The sequence below is a fragment of the Sander lucioperca genome, chromosome 16 (assembly GCF_008315115.2).
Source record: "Sander lucioperca isolate FBNREF2018 chromosome 16, SLUC_FBN_1.2, whole genome shotgun sequence".
Classification (NCBI taxonomy): Eukaryota; Metazoa; Chordata; class Actinopteri; order Perciformes; family Percidae; genus Sander; species Sander lucioperca.
Window position 1 is genome coordinate 31,589,805 of NC_050188.1, and position 21,723 is coordinate 31,611,527.

Sequence of the window (21,723 nt, forward strand, 5' to 3'; positions counted from 1 at the left end):
TAAGTACAATCTTTTAAGTTTAAATATACAAAATGTCTCCATAACTCCATTCTCAGTGTATGTGCACTAAAGGTTAATATGTAGTAAATTGATTACTTTATTCATTTATTTTTAAAGCACTTAAAGCAGAATTTATTTTCCATCAGCAGGATATTCTTTATGTGGCATTATTGTTTGTTTTGGAAATGATATGCAAATGACAGTGGCATCAACTGGATGTATATGTAATGTTTCAGTGTCTAGAATATGTTATGTCTTAATATGTGTATTTATTGCCCTCTTGTGGTGAGAGCAGGCTAGTTTTTATGGGGTGAAAGAAAGTTGAGCTCAAAGAAATCCGAAATAAACAAGAAGAAATTCAGTTTAAAAATGGAGATTTGAGAAAATCTGCTACAGAAAATACAATATGTAGACATAAATGCCTTAATAAACACGGTGTGAACAGTAAGTGCGTCACTTATTGTATCATTTTATTTCTCAAATGTACTGTATACTGTCACAGTTTACAACACAGCTTTAAATTTGAATACACAGCAAAATAAATTAATTTTATACAAAATTAAATTTGAGAAATAATATTAGTGTTATGGACTTGTTGCTCATCCTCATCTTTCTCCACTAACTATAACTATGATTATTCCTGCTACTTTTTTTAAAGTCAAAACATGTCAAAAATGTATTTCCAGCCACAAGGAAATAGCCGTTTGTAGAACTACATACAGCAATGCAAGTGTGTGTTGAAATATTTCATTTACCACTTACACACCAAATAGATGGAGGGACGGACACACACACACACACACACACACACACACACACACACACACACACACACACACACACACACACACACACACACACACACACACACACACACACACACACACACACACACACACACACACACACACACACACACACACACACACACACACACACACACACACACACACACACACACACACACACACACACACACACACAAAAGAGGTTGATATGTTCAAATTCGGTTTTTATTCAGACATTTCTGTTTCTTGTATAATGCCTAGAGATACAGAGGAGACATGTTCAATTACACAACAAATCCAGAACGACTACAAATCTAAAACAGGGAAGAGAAAGCCACCATTGGTTACCGAGTTGATTGATAGTGCAGTTCTTGAACAGCCGTATCAGATTGAAGCCAATCATGCTTGAAATCACTTGTAATAAATACCATCAGGTCAACCCGCCTGATAGTGACGCTGTAATGAAAGTTAACCTGAACTTTGTTGGAGGCCATTGCTGCATCAATAAATAATCAAGCAATAAATAGATCAATAAATAGTTACTCATCATTGTAACACTCTAATATACAGCATATTTCAAGGTTTATCTGTGATTACTTCTAGTATTTACACACACACACACACACACACTTTACAGCTCAACACTCACATCCACAGTAATTCTTCAGGATTTCCACAGACACTCATATTTAGGTGCTCTCTGTTTCTGAGACTTGTGCATGAAAAAGAATACGACTGCTGGCCTAGCCAATAGATTTGTGTGCATTTCTGTAATACATTGTGTTGCATAAATTTAAACCATGGCCATTATATTGATTGGACATGTGTAGGTCACAAGGGGGGGGGGGTTCAATTAAAGGATCTTACAAGTTGTTTTGCATGTTTTAGCCTGACAGGTTATATACATGTAACTACTGCTCATTTTCCAAAAGAATATCATAAAAGGGTTTTATACTGTTTCCTACCTTCCAGGGTGTCATTGATTTCAGCCCACCACATTTGTCAAATGAATGCTATTATTACAAGCTGGATCAGTTGGGAGCAGGCACTCTCACGACTATCAATTAAAACTACAATTATCGTCTCATTATTTGGTCTTCTTTCTTGGTGCATTCAAGGACGTATGACATCTGAGCTTTGAGAGTCGGCTGCTGAAAAGCAACCTTTTTTAACACGATAAATGGTCAAATTCGCGTCGTCTTTTTCACAAGCCTTTCAATACGAGATCTTTTAAAAAGTCCCTGCCTACGAAACTGAAATACATTTAAATTATATATTGTAAGGTTCATGATGAGGGTAACTGAAAACTAATGGCCTGGCCTGGAGGTACATAATAAAGCAATCTAAATCTATGCTATGTTTTGGAAAATGTATGCAACATATACATTTAAAAGGCTAAAACATATAATACATGCATCTAACAGGAAAGAATACATGGCAAGGTGTCAGAACAGGAATGGATTGTTGTTTTTGTTCAATGTCTCACCCGACCCGCTGCCTGAGAGAAACTGTGGCTGGAAGGGGACTCCCCCGCCGCCCAGTGGAGTGGATCCTCCCAAGTGAGCCACTCCTGCTTGGCGATTTCCTCCATAGAAACTGGACTGACCCATTCCTGTTCCCAATGAGAGGGGGTCTGCCAAAGGATTCCCCACCGGGGGTCCAGAACGCACCATTCCCACTCCTCCAAAGGGGGGGTTCATGTTAAGGCCCATTTGTGGACTCCCTCCCACAGAAACGGATTGTACCATTCCAGTTCCAGCGAACGGAGGAGCCACCTGAAGCATATTTAAGCCCATGGTATGGGACGGTAGCTGAAATAGGGGAGTTTCACTGGAAGGATTAGCAGCTCCAAAAGTGGGAGAAGGTGCACCAAAGGAGGGAGCAAGGGTGGAACCAAAAGGACTGCAGTATGATGTTTCAGGAAGGAACCCCCCTGCAACAGTCCCTGATCTGACCACGGGGCCAGATGTCATGCCCCTGGCTTTGAAAGCGCCTGGGAAATTAGGAGTAATAGGAAGATGGAGGGATGAGGGGAAGGAGGGAGGGATGTACAGTTTGAAGAATTCCAGCAAAAAGAAAATTCACCAAAGCAGAGAGAGGGGTGAAAGGAGTTAAAATGTCTGCTGGCTAATATACACTAGTCTCTATACTGAACTTCAATAGGTCACCAATGCTCACACACACTTACACAACATCTATACACTATACAGCCACAGGGCAGGGGTGGTTAGGCAAAACACATAATCACAATACGCTTTTCCATACAAACCTAACATAAATATTAATTTGTCACTCATACTTTCTCCGCCCTTCTCGCAGTCTCTCTCTCTGGGCTTCAGCTGAACAGTAGTGGCAAACATTTCACCAGGGAATTACTGATTTATAGTATTTCAGTGATTTTCCAGTCATTGAAGTTGACCATGCATCCGTTTGAATCAAGTGCACCACAAATAAAATCCACAAGAAGCCTCTGACTTTGTCAAAAATGGTACTGGTCACCCAGAGTGGAGCATTTTTTCTGTCCTTACCGATGGCTTGCGTCTGGGCGACGAGCTTGTTGACGAGGGGGCGCTGTTTGGGTTCGGGGTTAGAAGAAAGTAGATCGTCCAGGTCAACAAGCGACGCCCCCGCAGAGCCCAGAAACGACGCAGTCTTTTTATGCAACTTCTCTTCCTGCGCCGCTTGCTTTCCTGCAATACAATAAAGGTCCAATTCTACTCTAAAAGGTGTTTTCTTTTGGGGACAGGTCAGGGAGGAAGAGAGAGCAAAGCGGAAGAGAAGTTTTAATTGATTATGATTGTTAGCCAACTGCTGACTGATGGGGAGATGGAGGTGAAATGGAGAAAATGGAAGAAAAAACGGTCACACGTGCAAATGACCATTTCACACATGAACACAGATGCAGGCACACAAACGGTTACGTTTTAGAGTCGTTATTCTCAGCCGTTCACCAAGCAAGCTGGCATAGACTTCTATTGATTCAGAACAAGTGTGCATTTTAGCAGAGTGAGCAGAAGATTGAGATGATTTAATCAGAGCGGAGCATTTTATTGCTGAATACAAAAAGGAGGCGATGAGGTTTTGCTCTCGTCAATAATGGATGGATCACAGAAATAAGCATTCAGACAGAGTGTAAAGTGAAATTTACCTGTCGCGTTGCTAGATGCGTTACTTGGTGCACCCCAAGGATCACTTTTTTTAGATGCACCGTCTCCAAAGGGGTCACTGGATGGGGAGGAGTGTAAGGGTGGAGCAGGTGAACCCCACGCATCATCTGTGCTAACTAGAGCTGCAGCTAAACAGGGAAATAAAGCAAAAAAGCTCAAACAGGACACAACAATACTATACAGATAAGACAAATACTTCAGTATAATGGCTTTGTTATGTAGTGTAGTAAATACTCTAAAACATTAGGGTTCACTTATGAGCTTTTCAAAAGCGCTTTAAACCGTATCACACAGCCTTCTCCAGGTAATAGAAATACTAGTATACGTACTAGAAGTACTAGTACTCTGTTCAAGGATGGTCTCTGGCATTGGATGCAAATGGCCCTGCAATGACTTTTGACATGTCCTTATGACCGTTTTCTGATGTTTACAGATAGCGGGTGTCTGCTTCTGGTGCCCTTTAAACTCTTACTCAGGGTCCTTTTCACCAATAAAGTGTTAAACACAGCTGTTTCTAGTGATGCTTAATAGGAGGGCTACTACCTGAAATAAATATTTGAATCATAAGTCGTGACTTGTGACCTCTCATTCGTTTCAGATTCATCAAGTTGAGCTGTCGTTTGTGTTTTGTTTTTTTTGTCAGAGGGAGTGCTCCTTGCTTTGACGCTGCTCTCCGGCATACAATCATTACACTTTGTAAAGCCAGTCAATCCGCTCAGTGAAGAGGTCAGTGATAGAAGATTCTGGTGACACAGTGGTTATGTCTTCCACAATATACGGCCATTTTGTTATCAACTGATCGAAGTTGTGATGATACCTGAGAAAGCTAAAGAAGGCAATGGGATACGGAGGAAAAACTGGGGAGAAAATACAAAGTGAATCGAGAGCTTAGAAGCATCTATTTGTTAGTTTCTTACCTGGGGCTCCCCATGGGTCATTGTCCAGTTTGGATGAATCTCCAAATGCGTCCGAATGATCAATGGGTGAGGAGAGGCTTGTCCCGTCCCCCCAGGGATCTCCGCTCTTTGTTTCCTTTGGAGCAGATGGCGGCCCCCAGGGATCTGACCCGGTGGCGGGTGGAGAACTAGCAGGGGCTCCCCACAAATCTGCACTGCCTTGGGGCGAGCTCACCAGAGGGGCGTTGAAGGGATCGGAGGAATCACCTTTTGGTGGACTGGATGGCACTGTGAATGGGTCCTCTTTAGGGGGTGTTGTTGCTGCAGCGAAAGGGTCGTCTTTTGTAGGTCTGGATGGTGCAGAGAAAGGATCCTCTTTGGGTGGCGTTGTTGCTGCAGTAAAAGGGTCGTCTAGGGAAAGTTTGCTCGGTGCAGTGAAGAGGTCGTCTTTAGATGATGCTGGGGCTGAAAATGGGTCTTCCTTAGGGGGTGACGATGCTGGGGCTGAAAATGGGTCTTCCTTAGGGGGTGTTGAAGCTGGTGCAGTGAATGGATCATCTCTTGGGGTACTGAATGGGTCATCATTTGGGGCATTAAAAGGATCACCTTTTGGGGTGGTAAAGGGATCGCGCTTTGGAGCATTAAAGTGATCATCCTTTGGAGCATTAAAAGGATCATCGTTTAGGGTGCTAAAAGGATCGTCTTTTGGAGCATTAAATGGATCATCTTTTGGGGTGTTGAACGGATCATCTTTTGGGGTGTTGAACGGATCATCCTTTGGGGTGATGAATGGATCATTGTTAGACAAACTGAAGGGATCTGGTTTATCTTTTGGTGCAGCAAATGGATCCTCCTTGTCTTTGGGTGCATTGAAGGGGTCTGAACTATCTTTTGGGGTGTTGAACGGGTCATCTTTTGATGCACTAAAAGGATCAGGTTCATCTTTTGGTGCTGCGAAAGGATCTTCTCCATTCTTTGGGGCAGCAAATGAATTTTCACTCGTTTTTGGCGCTGAAAAAGGATCTTCCTCAGTTTTAGTTGGAGCACCCCAAGGGTCACTGCTAGCTTCTGTGTCAGTTGTGTCAGGTTTTGCTGATGTGCCCCATGGATCTGTGGCCTTTTTAGCTTCTTTGGGGGCTCCCCATTGGTCTTCTTTCACCTCCTCTGCTTTCTCTCCTCCCCAGGCACCCCCTTTTGCATCATTGCCTTTCCCGGCATCCTCCCATTTCAGCTCTTCTTCACTCAGTTTGGCCTAGGATATTACAATTGCAACATAAGAGAAGTTAACACAAAGACTTATTAATTATTAGTGGTGTAACTAAACCTGTACTGTTGAGATCAAACTGATTTGTTTAGGCAGAGTAATCGACTGCAATTAGTATCAGTTTGTGAACAACTCCGTAATCTCATTTTGAATGCTCCATTTTTTGACTGAAACTTTTGCCTTCAATGTTGTATAGAATGTTGAGTTTGTTGGGACTTTGTTAAAGGGCTGTTAATATAACTGTTGAGGCTATGGTTTGTAGTGTTGCTCTCGAATGCATTATATTACACTGGTGTAAAGTGTTCAGACTATTGTGTCCACTTGTTAAAGCGGACCACTGTATTGTACTTGCTATTTTACTCACCCTCCTCTCTGCTTCTTTCTTCTCAGCTTCCTGTTTAAGACGCTCCTCTTTGCGGGCAGCGAAGGAAGCGGCCAAGTCAGCCACTGAGGGTATGTTGTCTAAGGATGGAAGCCCTGAGGTCCCGGGAACGTAGACTGGCTTGTAGTTAGGATCCGTGACGGTGTCCGTGGATGAGGCTGGTTAGAAGAGGTGGAAAAGAGATTGAATGAGATTTGTGTGAGAGACTAACAACCTACAAATAAAGAGAATTATACTAAAAGAGTTCAAACAATGGGCATTTAGCAGAAGGGCTTACCAGCAGAACTTTTTGATGTCTTCTCTCTGGTCTTGAGGGCAAAGTCTCTCTCCTCCTTTAGTTTCTCATCATCCTCCATAAGAACAAGGACAACTTTGGCCTTCTCTCTCACATTTCCACCCTGGAACAGATATGCTTAGATTAGACTTTGATTTGACTACGGCCCTTTGCGCAGAATCCTATCTAAGGCTTAAAAAAAAAGTCTAAGCCTAAAAGTGTCAAGTATTGTTACTCTGGAAAGCTTTTGAAACAAGGGATTCTTACATTTGTTTGAGACACCAAACTTGAATCTCAATCTGTTTTCATTCTTTAAGTGTGAACTTAGTCTAGAGGTTAAAAGGTGTATGGTGATATGAATATTACAGTACCAATAATGGATAACCTTAATGCACGCAACCTTTAAATTGATACTAAAAGAGTCACCTGATCTTTGCCATCTTTTTCTACAAAGCGATACTCTGTGAGGGCTTTGACGATGTAGATGTTGTCTTTCATTTTCAGAAGAACGCGATCATCACCGGTCTTTAACAGGTACTCCAGCAGTGTCAGGGACTGGTATGAAAGAAGAAAAAAAAAAAGCATGACAATGAACAAACATGTGTAACAAAAATGTATTTCACTGAATCAAATATAAGATGATTGCAACAGCTTCCATATAAGTGTGGAATTCATCGGATAAAACCACAAACACGAAACAAAAATCTGTGTTAAATCACAATATGCAAAAGCTTAAAAAAAAACCTGCAATGCTAGTAGTGGACACTAGTGTAACTGATGTGCAAATACAAAGTCACATATGTGCTGCAGTTTATATCTTTACTAAAGATCAGATCAATAAATCATACCATGTAATGTAATGGAAACGGAGAGTGCTTTCACTTAATGGCAATGCATTTTAGTTGAGGTAGAACCTCAACAACAACAACAACAACAATGCAATGTTAAGATCTGAATATTTTAAACTATGGGTATCCCTGTACATGTATTAGGGCTATGCAATTAATAAAATAATCGCGATTATGATTTCGGCTCCTAACGATCACAAAAACAGAGTAATCGAGAAAACGGACTATTTTGCACATTACGTTTTGCAAGTAAACTCTTATTTTGTCTTGTAGTTCAAACTGTTCTATTAAGGGAAATTTCACAGATCAAAGTCCTTTCACTGTTGATTTGTTTAACTGTTTCAGGTTTTTTTATATTCAAAAATTGCATTATAATTTTTTCTCCATAATCGGGCAGCACTAACATGTATATGACTCTAATAGAGAATATCCTGGTTTTGATCACATATTCTAACATTTTTTGCTAAAACAAAAGGGTGGTATGAAATGCTAGGTAACAAAAAAAGATGGACTACGTATTTATTGTCTGAGACAAGAGAAATGTTGATCATGTTGGTCAGAGCCTTTGTTTTTAAAAAAAAAAGAAAGCTACAGATGATTCTTTGGGTGACCTTATCAGGCTGAATTAAATATAACTGATAACACATCCATCTGAGACACCACAGAGGGGTCTGGTGCTACAGGTCCCATCAGCATTTACAAATAATGGGTGTATTTGAAAATGTCTTGTTTCTATAAATACAGTGACATTTTAAGGTTGACATAACATCTGCAATATTATCCGTATGAAATGGCTTTTTAACTACAGTCTTGGTACATAATACACTTAGGACCCTATTTTAACGACATAAGCGCACGGCGTGAAGCACCTGGCGCAGGTGCGTTTAGGGCGTGTCCAAATCCACTTCTGCTAGTTTGACGGCGGAAAAAGGGTCTGTGCACCGGGTGCATGGTTCACAAGGGTTGTACTTAGAGCTGGGCAATATATTGATATTATATCGCTATTGTGATATGAGACTAGATATCGTCTTAGATTTTGGATATCGTAATATCTTAATATGGCATAAGGGTTGTCTTTTCATGGTTTTAAAGGCTGCATTACAGTAAAGTTACTTTCTGAACTTACCAGACTGTTCTATTATTTGCCTTTACTCACTTAGTCATTATATCCACATTACTGATGATTATTTATCAAAAATCTCATTGTGTAAATATTTTGTGAAAGCACCAATAGTCAACACTACCATATCGTTGCGGTATCGATATCGAGGTACTTGGTCAAAAATATCGTGATATTTGATTTTCTCCATATCGCCCAGCCCTAGTTGTACTTAGTGTCTTCATTAATTCATAGGTGTGTTTTGGGCGTAACATGCAATAAACCAATCAGAGTGTCATCTCCCATTCCCTTTAGGCGTGTTTGTACCTTGGCGCATTGCTATTATGATGACGGATTTGCACCGTAATATTTTTATTTGTAATCTTTTGCATGTTTGTGTGCTGCTGCGCTTCCCTGTGTGTGTGTGTAACAAGCATAGTGTGCTGTGCACGAGCCTAGGCGCATTTTACAAATTTGCTGTTAAAATAACAATGAAACTTTAGACCAGGTTTTTGTTGGTCAATGGCGCGATCACTTCCCGCTGCCTCAAGAAGAATGCACCTGAACACACTTCCCTGTAAGACCAGCACGCCCATGGGCGCAAAGATGGGCGCAAAGATGGGCGCAGGTGCATTTGCTATTTAAATGACGCAGGTGCTGGACTGGAAATTGACAACTGCGTCGGTCTTAAACTAGCAAAGACACTTGCATCGGGCTTTGCGCTGTGCCGGGTGCAAGATAGGACCCTTATTGTGCATTGTTATTATTACCTTGTGGATGTGTCTCCAGTTCTTGTCGTCTTTCAGGCGCTTCCAGAGCATTGTCATGATCTCGTTGCAGGCCACCACATTGTAGGTCAGATCAGAGAGGTCTGCCATCTGAGTGCTGGATGGGCCCCATGGGTCATTAGACGTCGCCTCTCTCACCTGCAAAAGAAGCAAAGCAAGAAATGTCAAAAATATAAGGTTGCGGCCGTCCAAAGGTCAGATGCTTGCCGTCATCTCATTTCATTTTAACAAAAATGATAAATAATCTGTTCTGCCAGGCTATTACAGATAATGTTTCATCAGATCAGCATATTTGCCAGAAACATATTCCCATATTTCCCTGATTATAAAAATCGGACAGTTAGGATTTAAGATAATGGCTCACTGTGACTGAAGAGAACTCTATGAGTTTACTGCTGTAGATACTTTAAATTGATCTTGCACCTCTTTAACTCAACTGACCCTTGGGTGGGTACATCCTTTCAAACTCATGTTGTATAGACAACAAATGGTTTAAAACCACAGAGCTGTATTTAAATATCTCATATGTAATGTTGACTGACAGTGCGTATAAAATGATGCACAATATGTCTAACATGTATCACTGGATATTAACAACTGCCCTCTTGTGCTAGTGGCCTAGGTTTAAGGCATATGTTATCCCCATCTCTCTTGCTACTTTAACTTTCTCCTATCTAATAAAGCAAAAACGTTTTAAAAATCCTTTTGAAAAAAATGCATCTTGAACTAGAACTAAAGAATAAAATGTAGTGCTGTCAGTTAAACGCGTTATTAACGGCGTTAACGCAAACCCACTTTAACGGCGTCAATTTTTTTATCGCGAGATTAACGTTCTTTTTGGCATAGCAAACTTTGTAGTTCATTCACATGCTGTTGCAACAACTAGTAACGTTAGAAAAACTACAACACCACACCGGATCTAGCTAGACCAGAAACTAAACAACAGCACACACTTGTTTGGGCTTGCGAGCCAGCCAAAGAGTAGTAGGCTAACGTTACATTTTGAGTGGATGGCGAGCACGAGACGCCGAAATGGATGCCAATAAGATTCTGAATAGAAAGTTCACTTTTAAAAAGTTGCCAACTGGTGTGTGTTTTGTCATTGTGAACTGAGCTATCATCACAGCACGTCCAGTCTGAAGTACCACTTGATGGCCAAGGACACAGCTGATGCCAATTCTCCGCCCCCTCGTCAAAGCCAGGCGACAAAAGCACAAAGCAAGCCGATCCACTTTTCCATGTTGATAAGAGCATTAAAATGCGAAAGAAATAATTGGACAAAAAGAAATCTAGGGACATTTAGAATAGATAAAAATGTGTGCTTAATTGTGATTAATTGCGAGTTAACTATGACATTAATGCGATTAATCACAATTAAATATTTCATTTGACAGCAATAATAAAATGAGAAAAAAAATGTTTCCTGCTGGAGGGGAAATGTAGCTGACTTATAATGGAAAATATTGAGGTTAACTTAGTTTTTCCATGCATTCAAATTCAATGTATTTTACCTTGACCTCAGCCTCAGAGTAGTTCTGGACCAGGTTCTTCAGCTGTCTGCGGAGCATAGAGGACGTCATGGTGTCTGGGGGGGGGAGGTGGGGAATCAGACCACCGTGATCTGATTCAGAAATAAACTTGTGAACAATATTGCATGCTTACAGAGTCAGCACAGAGAAGAACACACACACACACACACACACACACACACACACACACACACACACACACACACACACACACACACCTTTTCTAAAGTCTGGCTGTCAAAGATGTATTTTATGTTGCTTGAGTGCTGGTCTAGTGAGCGTACATCCTGCTGCTCTGTCTTCCCCCTGACTGCACTGACTTGTCTCAGGCTGTCGGAAACCAGATCCTACAGCTGCAGGGAGGAACCAGTCAACATAAAAACGAGCTGAGGAAGGAGCTGGCACTGAGCGACAATGGCAGGCTTACAATCATGAATGTGTGACTGCAAAGCTACACTAAAGGAGTGGCTACACCTGCTGTATGTGACAGCTCGTGTCATCATAATCATTATCATAATCACTGCCACAAACACAGATCCTCATCTAAGTTAGCAATGTGGCTAAGCTACAAGCTAGTTAGCTGCCAGCATCCTGGTGTGAGAAAATATGAGCTAAAACCTCATTTATAGTGCACCTGGGTGAACCAGTCTAAGCCCTATCAACTGTAAGTCGATGTACTTGCGAGTATGGTATCTGTGAGGATTCACACTTCGTGTTTTCAGGACCTCGGAGAGCGACTGAGGACGGCTAGCAGCCGTCAATATGGCTAACGGTCATACGATGTTGTCAAGCCAGATGGATTGAGCTTAAATATTAGACTTCAGCGATAAAATGAAGGGTGGTATTTCGAGAAACTGCCACTGCTTTAAGTTCAATACATCACCAACTGGCCGCGCGTTATTTTGTGCATTAAATATAAGTATTTGCAGCAAAAGAAAAGACTAACCCTGAGTAGATCTTCAGGAATCTTCGAGGATACGACGCGACGACGGCTTCCGCTTCCGCAGTTTTCAGCGCCTGCAAGTCCACGCCCCCTCACGATATTTTTTTTTTCTTTTTTTTTTTTTTCAATTCAATACACAATTTAGTTAACCTGCTCTGCATCTTTTGACCTGAAATAAAATTAAAAAAAAATAGCGGAAACTTTCTTATTATCCTATAAAATAAAAATGTTAAGCAGTTTCACAAAGTGCCATTTGTGAGGCATTTCAACCATAGACTGTAGGCTATCACATAGGCCTATTTCATTTTATATTAAATATTTAATTACAATTTCTAAAGACAACACACACACACACACACACACACACACACACACACACACACACACACACACACACACACACACACACACACACACACACACACACACACACACAATCCCCTCCTCTGAACAGAACCGAATAAATGAGTCACAACCACAACTCCCACATCAATAACAGTTGAGTCAAGATGGCGGCCGAGGGCGAGTACGAGTCGATCCTGTGCATGAAACCCGATGTCAACGTTTATCGCATCCCACCGCGAGCTTCAAACCGCGCATACAGGTAAAGAAATAACCTCCGGGCGTTAACGGCGCTGTAAAATATGGTTTAACGGTGTTTGGTGTCGCTCGCTGCGGGCATTTCACTTTCACTGCTCGCTGCCAGAACATGCTTACAAATCATGAATAGGGGCTGTATGCTGTGATTTTGGAAGAGCGGATATGAAAATCAGTTTCGGATATGTTTACGGTTTGTATCGTGGCTGGTTCTGTTTACCGCTTTGTTGTTCAGAGCGGTAGAGCTGTCACAGATGTGACGGTGGTATTTGTCGTTTTGCCGGGTCGATACGGGCGATTTGCCAGCTTGGATGTCCCTTTTACACAGTGACACTACTGATTTGAGAAAAACGCTGTTCAAGTTTTCTGTGAATTTTGCTTGAGTTTGTTAATATAGATTTAAACTTTTATTTTAGACATGCATGCATATCAGACAGTAACACTTTCTGGGTGGGCATGCAGGGAGATTATACCAAACAATCACATTACATACATCCAAATGACCACCAGCAACCTCATATATTCTTGTAATATTTAAATTCATGTCCTTGTCTGTGACAGTACTTTGCTTTATTGTTTATTTCCTTTGTGATATGTTTATGTATGCACCTAATCCCAAGGCAAATTCCTTGTAAGTGAAAAAGCAATAAATCCTATTCTGATGTGATTTTTATGATCTTTGAATTGGTTTTAGTAATGGTTTCCAAGATACATCTGAAGGGACACAACATGATTAAAGGGATGAAAGAGTTAAAAAAATAAAAATAAATAAATAACAACATGCAACTTTTCTTGTGTAGGCCTACTGGATACTTTCACATTTTTATCCCTAAAAGTCCTTAACGTTAAATAAAAATCTGTCTTTGCTTCAAGTCACATTCACATCAAATTCATAAAGTATTATGTGGGTTTGCACAAGTAGACATTACTTAATTTTAAGGGTTCAAAAATGTTATCACTGGTAAAAAGTGATGACATCTCTTTTGGTAAGACATGCATTAATACTTCCCTAATAATGTAATGTGTTTTGTATCATTCACAGTGATATCAATTTAAGAGAATATCACAGATTTGATTGATTTTAATGTTCTGTCACGTATAGCCTTAGACATTCTCTCATCATGTGATGTGTTTTGGATGATCAGATGTTTTTAAAACTACAGTGTTGGTTCAAAGCTCAAAGATGTTATTGAAATCCAGATTTTATTGGTTCAAGTTGTGGAAAAAAAAGACAACACATTCTTTGTGAAACAGCTAGCTATATAGTTAATATCATTTTTCAGTTAATATATACATTTTTATGAGTAAACTTGTAGTCTAACACCCTGTTTATGTACAGGGCAGCTGACTGGAAGCTGGATACTCCAGACTGGACTGGTCGAATGAGGGTTACCGCCAAGGGCCAAGTGGCATACGTCAAACTGGAGGACAAGGTCTCAGGTATGACCTCATTGTGTACTGTACTTTAAGTAGTCCAGTACGTGAAACTCATTTACATTTGAGTAACTGTACATGACTTACCCAGTACAAATCGTCAGAAGTCCTGTGGTATATTGGCTACCTGTTCAGCCCCCAGGGACTAATGGTGCATTCATGTGGAATCAATGTCAGATGGTCTCATTTCAATCAGGAGAGACTTTGTTGACAGGTGCAAATAATAAGTTTATTCATCACATGATGCACAAGATTTAAATGCACAGAGGCTTTGGCGATTAGACTCCATCACTATGTAAATAATTTTATAATGGGTAGAGAAGCCATGAGTAGTAGGGGCGTTGGAATTAATCATTGCATCCATGCATCTTGATGCAGACCTGGATGATTCTGCATCGACGCAGTGACAGACCATAATCATTTTTTTTTGTTGCCTTTTGTCTGTTGTCTGCTGTGTTCAGACTCCACTACATTCGGGAAGTGTCTTTTTTAAGAGCAGATGCAATGAAAATTGGAGTTCTCATTAATCTGCTTGAATTTGTTGATGAAAACCACGTGTAGCAGTGTGTATATATAATAATATTGAGGAGGTGATGCATTGGGATGCATCGGGATATCAATTTGAATCGTTGACCGGATAATCATAATCAAATTGAATCGTGAGACCAGTGAAGATTCACAGCCCTAATGAGAAATAAGACTTGTTGCTGCACCAGTACATTCCCTAAAACCCCTGAAATATTTCTTTTACCTGACTTGTTATCAGAATTAAGGCTAAATAATAACTTTTGTAACTAATCTAGGTCACTCTACGTGGTTAGCCACTAATGTTCACAACCTAATGCCATACTATAAAAATTACATGTGAGCAAAAAATGAATATGCTATATGTGAATCGTTTCTTACAGTCAATCCAACATTAACTTTCGTCCGCCATGTTTCTGCGTAATATGACGTCAGCTCGGCAAGTCGCGTACCAAAACATTCGCCAACATTACGCGCCGTTAAGGACGCGTAATGGAACTTAAGGAGGCATTTGCATGCATTTCCCCAGTCGGGAATTTATCTTTCCGATTATTCCGACACCACATGAATGCAGCATCTAACCAGGATAAACAGTTTAGAAAATAGATGGATAAATGGATGGATGGTTCACTATTTTGCATGTATCTCGTCATTTCCCTTCGTGTCCTGCAGGGGAGCTGTTTGCCCAGGCACCACTAAGGGAATATCCCGGCGTTGCGTTGGAAACGGTCAGCGACTCCAGCCGATACTTTGTTCTGCGGATAGAGGATGACAACGGTGAGGATGTGCACGTTGTGAAAATGACTACGAATCTTGTCCGTTTGATGGCCCTAAAATTCCCTGTAAGGATGTAGTTTTGAAGAACTTTACGTTGGCTGTTTTGCACGTCAGTTACTCCAACATCCCCTCTTGTCCGCAGGTCGCAGCGCTTTCATAGGAGTTGGCTTCGGGGACCGAGGGGACGCTTTTGATTTCAACGTGGCTTTGCAGGACCATTTCAAGTAAGCAGTGACCCGGTGGTTTCAGTGTAAAATGGTGATTAATGTCTTCTTGAAATCAATGTAATGGCACTTGGAGCTTGGTTACAAGCTTGAACATTCACAGCAATGAATGCAGGACTGAACATTTCACATACAGGCTATCATTAGTTGTCCTTCCAAAGTATTGACAGTGTTAATGTTTCCGTCTGTCCCACAACCATCTGCAGCACAAGCAGTCCATGCCAAAACGGGATGCTGTCTTTGAGATATACAGCACTGTACTTGTGGAAAGCTGCGTGCTGTAGTTTTCCTGGAAACTGCTGAGATGTGTTTGTGTATATGTGCTGATGGTTTGTTTGTCTCTCTGCCTCCTTGCAGATGGGTGAAACAGGACACTGAATTCAGTAAAAGCGCCCAGCTCGGGGATTCAGGACCAAAACTGGACTTGGGCTTTAAAGAGGGACAAACCATCACACTCAACATAGGGGTAAGAACCTCAAAATGTCCAGCTTTTACTACATTTTCAAAACATTTTAAATAAAATTAAACTCTTAAGTGCAGAAAGTAATGGTCTTTTGGTCCGTGGTTTTATAATGATTTAGCCTGCAAGTAATAAAAATGAATCAGAAATGACCCATTCATTTAATAGGCTTTTTAGAAATAAGTTCATGCTGCCTATAAAACAGAAAATAGAGCTCAAGTGTGACTGGAGATGCAATGCATTTAGGACTGTCTGTAAATTGCACATCTATCAAGTCATAATTTCCAGTTAGCTGCCAACTTCGTACCACATGGCTCTTAAAAATCGAAACGTTTTCTCGCTCTTCTTCAGTCAACACGCGATCAATCGCTTAATTAATTTGTCCTCAAAAGGCAATTAGGATTTGCAGTAGGGAAACAAAAACTCACAATTAAACACAAGGAAATAAAACATTTGTGTTAAAAAAGAATTAAGCTAAATGTTGTAAATAAACTGCTGGTTAAAAGTCATACATCTGAGAGATGTCATTTTTCTTTTCTCTGTCTCTAGCAAGGTAAAAAGAGGGATAAGCCCCGCCCACAAGGTGCAGGTGGGTTTGGACTGCTCCCACCACCACCTGGAGGAAAGATAGCCCCTCCTCCTTCGTCAGGCTCATCCAATCACAACATAGAAACAGGTAGATGGGCCCCCTCAGTCAAACTAAAGATGCACCAGGCTGTGCACTTTCTGTGCATCAGCAGTAGTGTTTGTCAGTAAACATAGCCAACATGCACTTTTAATTTTGGGAGATTGAACAACTTAACATCTTTGCAGTGTGTGGGGTACAGCTGTATTTTCATGAATCTTTGTGCTGCTTTAACCAACAGGAATGACCTATTTTCGCTGTGGAAATTAGTCGCTTGTTAAATGAGTACGTTTTAGAGCTTCAGGCTGCAGAAAATGAAGTGAAATGTGTGTCAGTTTGGTATTTGCTTTTAATGAGCTGTGTATTTCTCCCTGTATCGCTGTCAGACTGCCTGTTGGAGCTGGACAGTAGTAACTCTAACACTGTGGTTCAGTCAAACACCAGTTCAGATCTCTGGGGAGACTTCTCCGCTCCGGCAAGGTAGACAACTTCATTTCTTGTAATATACACTGTGTGCCAAAAGTATGTGGACACAACATTACATATACTGTATATATGACTGAGAGAAGACTTTACTTAGGGATTTGTTCCCATTCAGCCACAAGAGCATTAGTGAGGTCCAACCTTAGACTGTATATAAAGATGGACGACACGTCTCCACTACCTCCCACTGTACAAAAGTGAAGCCAAAATATCCCAGATATGGGCACCGCCATCTTGTCATTTTGAAACCAGAGTCTGCCCATACACCCGCCCCCGTCAATCCCAGCTGTCAATCGTGACGTTTCGACCCATTTTTATAGCATCAAATAACTAATAAAACCAAACTTATCAGACAAATGAACACTTGAACTAACATTAGCGTGATAAGAACTACCAAAAATGACCAAAACCGTCTTTGGGGAAACAAATTATTTGACGTGTACTTTGATTTTTTGAGTTTGGCCCACTAACAATAGAGGGGGCAAGATGTATGGCCTATACTGCAGCCAGCCACCAGGAGGTGATCCAGATGTTTTGGCTTTACATATGGTGCTTACCCACTGCTAGTACCAGCTCGGCTCGGCTCAGCTCGACTCGGCCACGGTGCCTCGTCCTCCATTTTCCACAGCAGAGTTAGTACCGCTTCATGTGTGAGGGGAGGGTGGCTAGTCGTCATAGCGACGCCGCAGGAAACTGCCGTGACCTAACGCGACACACACGCAGAATGTCGAAGGTGTGTTGTTTTTGATTCTCGGCATGTGGCTGTTGCCACAGCCAGAAGACACATTTAGTTTCAAAAGAAGCTGGAGGCAACAAAAAAAACACCGATCGCTAAACTTTTTTTAAATGGCGGGTTTGTTCAGGACACTCCCGTCTGTCACTAGCAATAATGACTCAGTGATTAGTGACGATTCTCTCCGACCAATCAGTAGTCTGCAGGTTTTCACGTCACCTTTTGGTATCGCTTCAGCTCGCTTGGAACCTCGACGGAGGTGATACTAAAAAAAGTACCTGATGGCTAGTACCAGGGCCTCTTTTTTTCATTATGGAAAACCAAAAAGGCGAGTAGAGTCGAGGTGAGTCGAGCAGGTGCCATGTAATGGAGAAACGCCATTAGCCTGTGCATCAACTACTGGCTCCAACACTGATGTTGGGTGATAAGGTCTGGTGTTCCAGTTCATCCTAAAAGTGTTAGATGGGGTTTGAGGGCAGGTCTCAGTGCATACCACTCAAGTTTTTTCCACACCAAACAAAGTTCTTTCAAAATACAGTTAAATGAAAATAAAATGGGTAAATAACTGTAACAGGCAAAAAATACAATCGGTCAATAGTCATAGTAGTAATTAAGGGGACTCATTATTGTAAAAAGATCTGACAGTGAGCTGACAGTAGTCTCTGAGCAGCAACATGTCAATCAAATGAGTGTCCATATACTTTTGGCCAAGTAATGTAAATGCACTTGCTGTGTGAGATGTTTCATGATAATGTTTACATTTTGTGCATATTATACATTTATACACATTTGAGTTTAAAATGGCATATTTTTAAGTTGAAAAGAGAGGTCATAACATGCAAAACATTGGTATTGTCCTTTTTAATAAGTGATGCAACGTTATCAGAATACATAGATAAAAGCCAACATCAGTTTATGTGTTTCCAGCTCCGTTCCACAACAATCCCAACCACAGAACTCCGGAAACTGGATCCAGTTTTGAGTCATCGCCGGCTGTTCCGCCCGTTGTGATTTCCATCTCACCTGCATCTGTGTCTGTAGCTTCCCGTGCATCACACTGAGACTAACTCCCACACACTGATCCCAAAGCAGGGACGTGAACCTTCACAGAGCTGTAAAAGCAACTCGCGACATCATTTCATTCAGGAAGAATCAAGAGTCCTTTCAAATTTTCTTGACATGAAATGAAGCACTAATCTGTTTAAAGCCATTAAATGATATGAGCCATTTCCAAAAAAAATATTTAAGGGCTATGTGTGACATCCTGAGAAGCAGGTGTTCCTCTTTTACGTGTCTGCATCACCTCCCCCGGCAGATGGCTGTCTGAGCAGAGCTTTAGCTTTGATCTGGAATGTTTTTCTCAATGCAACGGCTCCCTCTGCAGCCACTGCAGAGTGCTACATCTCAGTAACCTGCTGTGAGTAATGAGCTGCAAAGCTCCGCTTAAGTGAAGGCTACTTTTAACTGTAAGACAGTTTCTTTCCTAATGAAATTGGGATTTCATCATTTTCCTGAAATAATTTAGAAATTACAGCATCAGTCTGTCTAACTTATTTTAAATATAAGTCCTGAAGAAAGAACAGTTGAAGACTAGGGTTGGGTACCGAAACCCGGTTCCACTATGGATTCGGTAGGAATTGGATCAGATTAGAATGCAAATTTCGGTTCCTCATTTCGGTTCCACTTAATGTTTGACTGAAATATTTTTCACTCTGTCGCTCCGAAACGGACATAAAAATATCCCACTCTCTCTGTAGTCTCTGTAGTCTACCGTTAGCTAGCTACCGTAAATGTAGGCTACTTTTAAAATACCATATTTTCCCCTCTGTGCTCACCAAAACAGATGTAAAAGCATATTACGGCTTCCACATCTATAAAAGGGCCTTTCTTTCATGTCATTTTTCAGTTTTTCAAGAATCTGTTTAGGAATCGGAATCGTTTTAAAAGTACTGATTCGGAATCGTAAAAATCCAAACGATACCCAACCCTATTGAAGACACATAATACTAGGATTTTTAGACAAAACGGGGGATTGAATGACTCGTACCCCATCCCCACATTGATTCAGGGAGCGGTACTGCCTTATCCACGCGTCTCAAAATGTATGCATTTAAAACGACTACTGTCGGTCTAAATCGTGGTTTCATTATATAATAACGCAAGTGGATTTAAAGATGCGACTTTGAAATGTTCAGATTAGCTTTGCTTTATGGGATATGAAAGTGAAATTGTCAAGATTTCAAGTGAATGCAGAGGCAACCCTCTGCTTGAACCTGAGTTTCTCAGTTGTTTTTCAGCCAAGGACCCATGATACAGGATAGAGAACATAGCAGGGAACCCCTCATGTATGTCCCTCTAAATAATTTGACGACGCCTATTATCTTTTTTTATTTTTTTTTTTACACTTCTATATTCTTAGTTATGTAAAATAACAACGCATGAGAAATATATTAGAAAGATATTAGACGTGTTAAAGATTATTTATATCCCAACACAGAATACCCACAGATTGACATCAATTCAATTAGCTGCAAGTAACAAAATATCAAAGGCAAATCAAGAGAAAAGGGCTAATTTAAAATGCATTTCAGAACACACACACACACACACACACACACACACACACACACACACGAGAAGTGAAGTATTTCACTGCATGCATACATAGGACAAATGAAACAAGGATTTGGGTTATTGGTTATAAAATAATATACAATTTGGTAGATTAGAAAATTATTTATGAACTGTTTGAGATTTACAAATTCAAATAGTATTCGTTGAACTATGAAGCCTTTTGTAAAACAAAAACAAAACAAAAAAGATTGAATATCCTGATCATTTCCATGAATGAATCTGAAAACTTTTCCCCGGTCCCCACTTTGAGAATCGTTGGCTTAAATCACCTTTTATCATGCCTTCGACCGTTATTTATGGCCACAGAAACCAGGAATTATCCATTGCACAGTATTTAGTGTGTTCATGGAATCACAGAGCTCACTTAAAGTGGGATGACGTACTGTAGGTAGAAAACAACATTCCTGTCTGCCGTATTAAATCTATAAATTTATGTTTTACAATATGAAATCATATTTGTGTTTACTACTGGGTGGCTTATTTTATTTGTAACACTGGAATCAGTAGCCAGATCCAGACATCTATTCATTTCTGTCAATTATTTACAGTTTACATACTTTTACTGCATTTATTTTAAGAATTAAATAAGCCAAGAACATATTTTTCTGAATTTGGCAATGGGTGTTCGTCTACTGGCAGCAAATTAAAACTACTTAAATACTTAGAGGCTTTCTTAATTGATTTTTTTTCACCTCATCCCAATTAACATGGCTATTTACAGAATCCAGTTGAATTGAATAAACGAGGTAAAGCAGCAGTAGGAATGTCAGACTAGTTATCAGAAAGTCCTATTTAGCCTCAAACTATGTTACTTTCCTTAAGACCCAATTCTGAGACCATCCGAGGAAAAATGTCATTTGGCATAGTAAACTATTAATGTCCACCAAATTTACATTTAGCTGCCCCTCCCAAATGCTCCCCTTCTGTAACAACCACTCTTCTGTTTAAATGAAAACAAGTTTTGAGAGTGTTTCAGTTGTGGAAGTGGAGTGCGATAGCTACAGAAGTGCACATGCAATCACTGTACCTGCTTTTCATGTTTGTGAAATGACAGTGAGGCTTTTGTAATGGCAACTTGTTATAGGGAGCTGTAGTTGACCTGCAGAAACGGCCATGTTCATTCCTTCAGTAATAAATGCTGAATGTGTCATAGAAGTAAGAATATATCTTGATAAACAGTACAGGAAGTAAAAATACAGTTAGAAAATATTAGAAAATTAGATTTTTTTTTTTTTTTTTGATATTTGGAGCTT

General features: G+C 40.5%; 2 protein-coding genes and 1 long non-coding RNA gene across 9 annotated transcripts; 1 reads left to right on the plus strand and 2 right to left on the minus strand.

The window, feature by feature from the left end:
- Window positions 1–995: 995 nt before the first annotated feature.
- Window positions 996–12,121, minus strand: LOC116046364 (epsin-1-like). 7 transcript variants are annotated; one of them, XM_031294706.2, is made up of 12 exons: window positions 11,982–12,091; window positions 11,254–11,388; window positions 11,018–11,127; window positions 9,489–9,644; window positions 7,198–7,326; window positions 6,775–6,895; window positions 6,480–6,655; window positions 5,372–6,103; window positions 4,873–5,332; window positions 3,937–4,083; window positions 3,317–3,478; window positions 996–2,781 (listed from the first exon to the last, which is right to left on the minus strand). In XM_031294706.2, exons 3-12 carry the CDS (start codon window positions 11,084–11,086, stop codon window positions 2,234–2,236), a joined length of 2,700 nt encoding a protein of 899 aa, XP_031150566.1. In that variant the 5' UTR covers window positions 11,087–11,127; window positions 11,254–11,388; window positions 11,982–12,091; the 3' UTR covers window positions 996–2,233. The 7 variants fall into 7 exon arrangements, with proteins under 7 accessions (XP_031150566.1, XP_035849333.1, XP_031150563.1 ...); XM_035993440.1 differs by having other exon boundaries at window positions 4,873–6,103; window positions 11,018–11,091; XM_031294703.2 differs by having other exon boundaries at window positions 4,873–6,103.
- LOC116046370 lies at window positions 996–12,372 on the minus strand. The gene is made up of 2 exons (XR_004104124.2): window positions 12,319–12,372; window positions 996–1,417 (listed from the first exon to the last, which is right to left on the minus strand). It is a non-coding gene; the product is annotated as an uncharacterized LOC116046370 (long non-coding RNA).
- necap1 (NECAP endocytosis associated 1) lies at window positions 12,369–19,690 on the plus strand. Its single transcript, XM_031294708.2, has 8 exons — window positions 12,369–12,582; window positions 13,915–14,015; window positions 15,207–15,311; window positions 15,454–15,535; window positions 15,893–16,001; window positions 16,545–16,671; window positions 17,007–17,100; window positions 18,764–19,690. The coding sequence occupies exons 1-8, from the start codon at window positions 12,488–12,490 to the stop codon at window positions 18,816–18,818; spliced, it is 768 nt and encodes a 255-aa protein (XP_031150568.1). The 5' UTR covers window positions 12,369–12,487; the 3' UTR covers window positions 18,819–19,690.
- The last annotated feature ends 2,033 nt before the right edge of the window (window positions 19,691–21,723 follow it).

Excerpts from the sequence above, each read along its gene's own strand:
- LOC116046364 (XM_031294704.2), bottom strand. The coding sequence starts at position 11,086 with ATGACGTCCTCTATGCTCCGCAGACAGCTGAAGAACCTGGTCCAGAAC. Across the intron at positions 6,896-7,197 it reads AAAAAGATGGCAAAGATCAG|GGTGGAAATGTGAGAGAGAA; the intron begins GTGACTCTTTTA and ends TATCTGTTCCAG. Across the intron at positions 6,656-6,774 it reads GACATCAAAAAGTTCTGCTG|CCTCATCCACGGACACCGTC; the intron begins GTAAGCCCTTCT and ends TCTTCTAACCAG.
- necap1 (XM_031294708.2), top strand. The coding sequence starts at position 12,488 with ATGGCGGCCGAGGGCGAGTACGAGTCGATCCTGTGCATGAAACCCGAT. Across the intron at positions 14,016-15,206 it reads ACTGGAGGACAAGGTCTCAG|GGGAGCTGTTTGCCCAGGCA; the intron begins GTATGACCTCAT and ends CGTGTCCTGCAG. Across the intron at positions 15,312-15,453 it reads GCGGATAGAGGATGACAACG|GTCGCAGCGCTTTCATAGGA; the intron begins GTGAGGATGTGC and ends TCTTGTCCGCAG.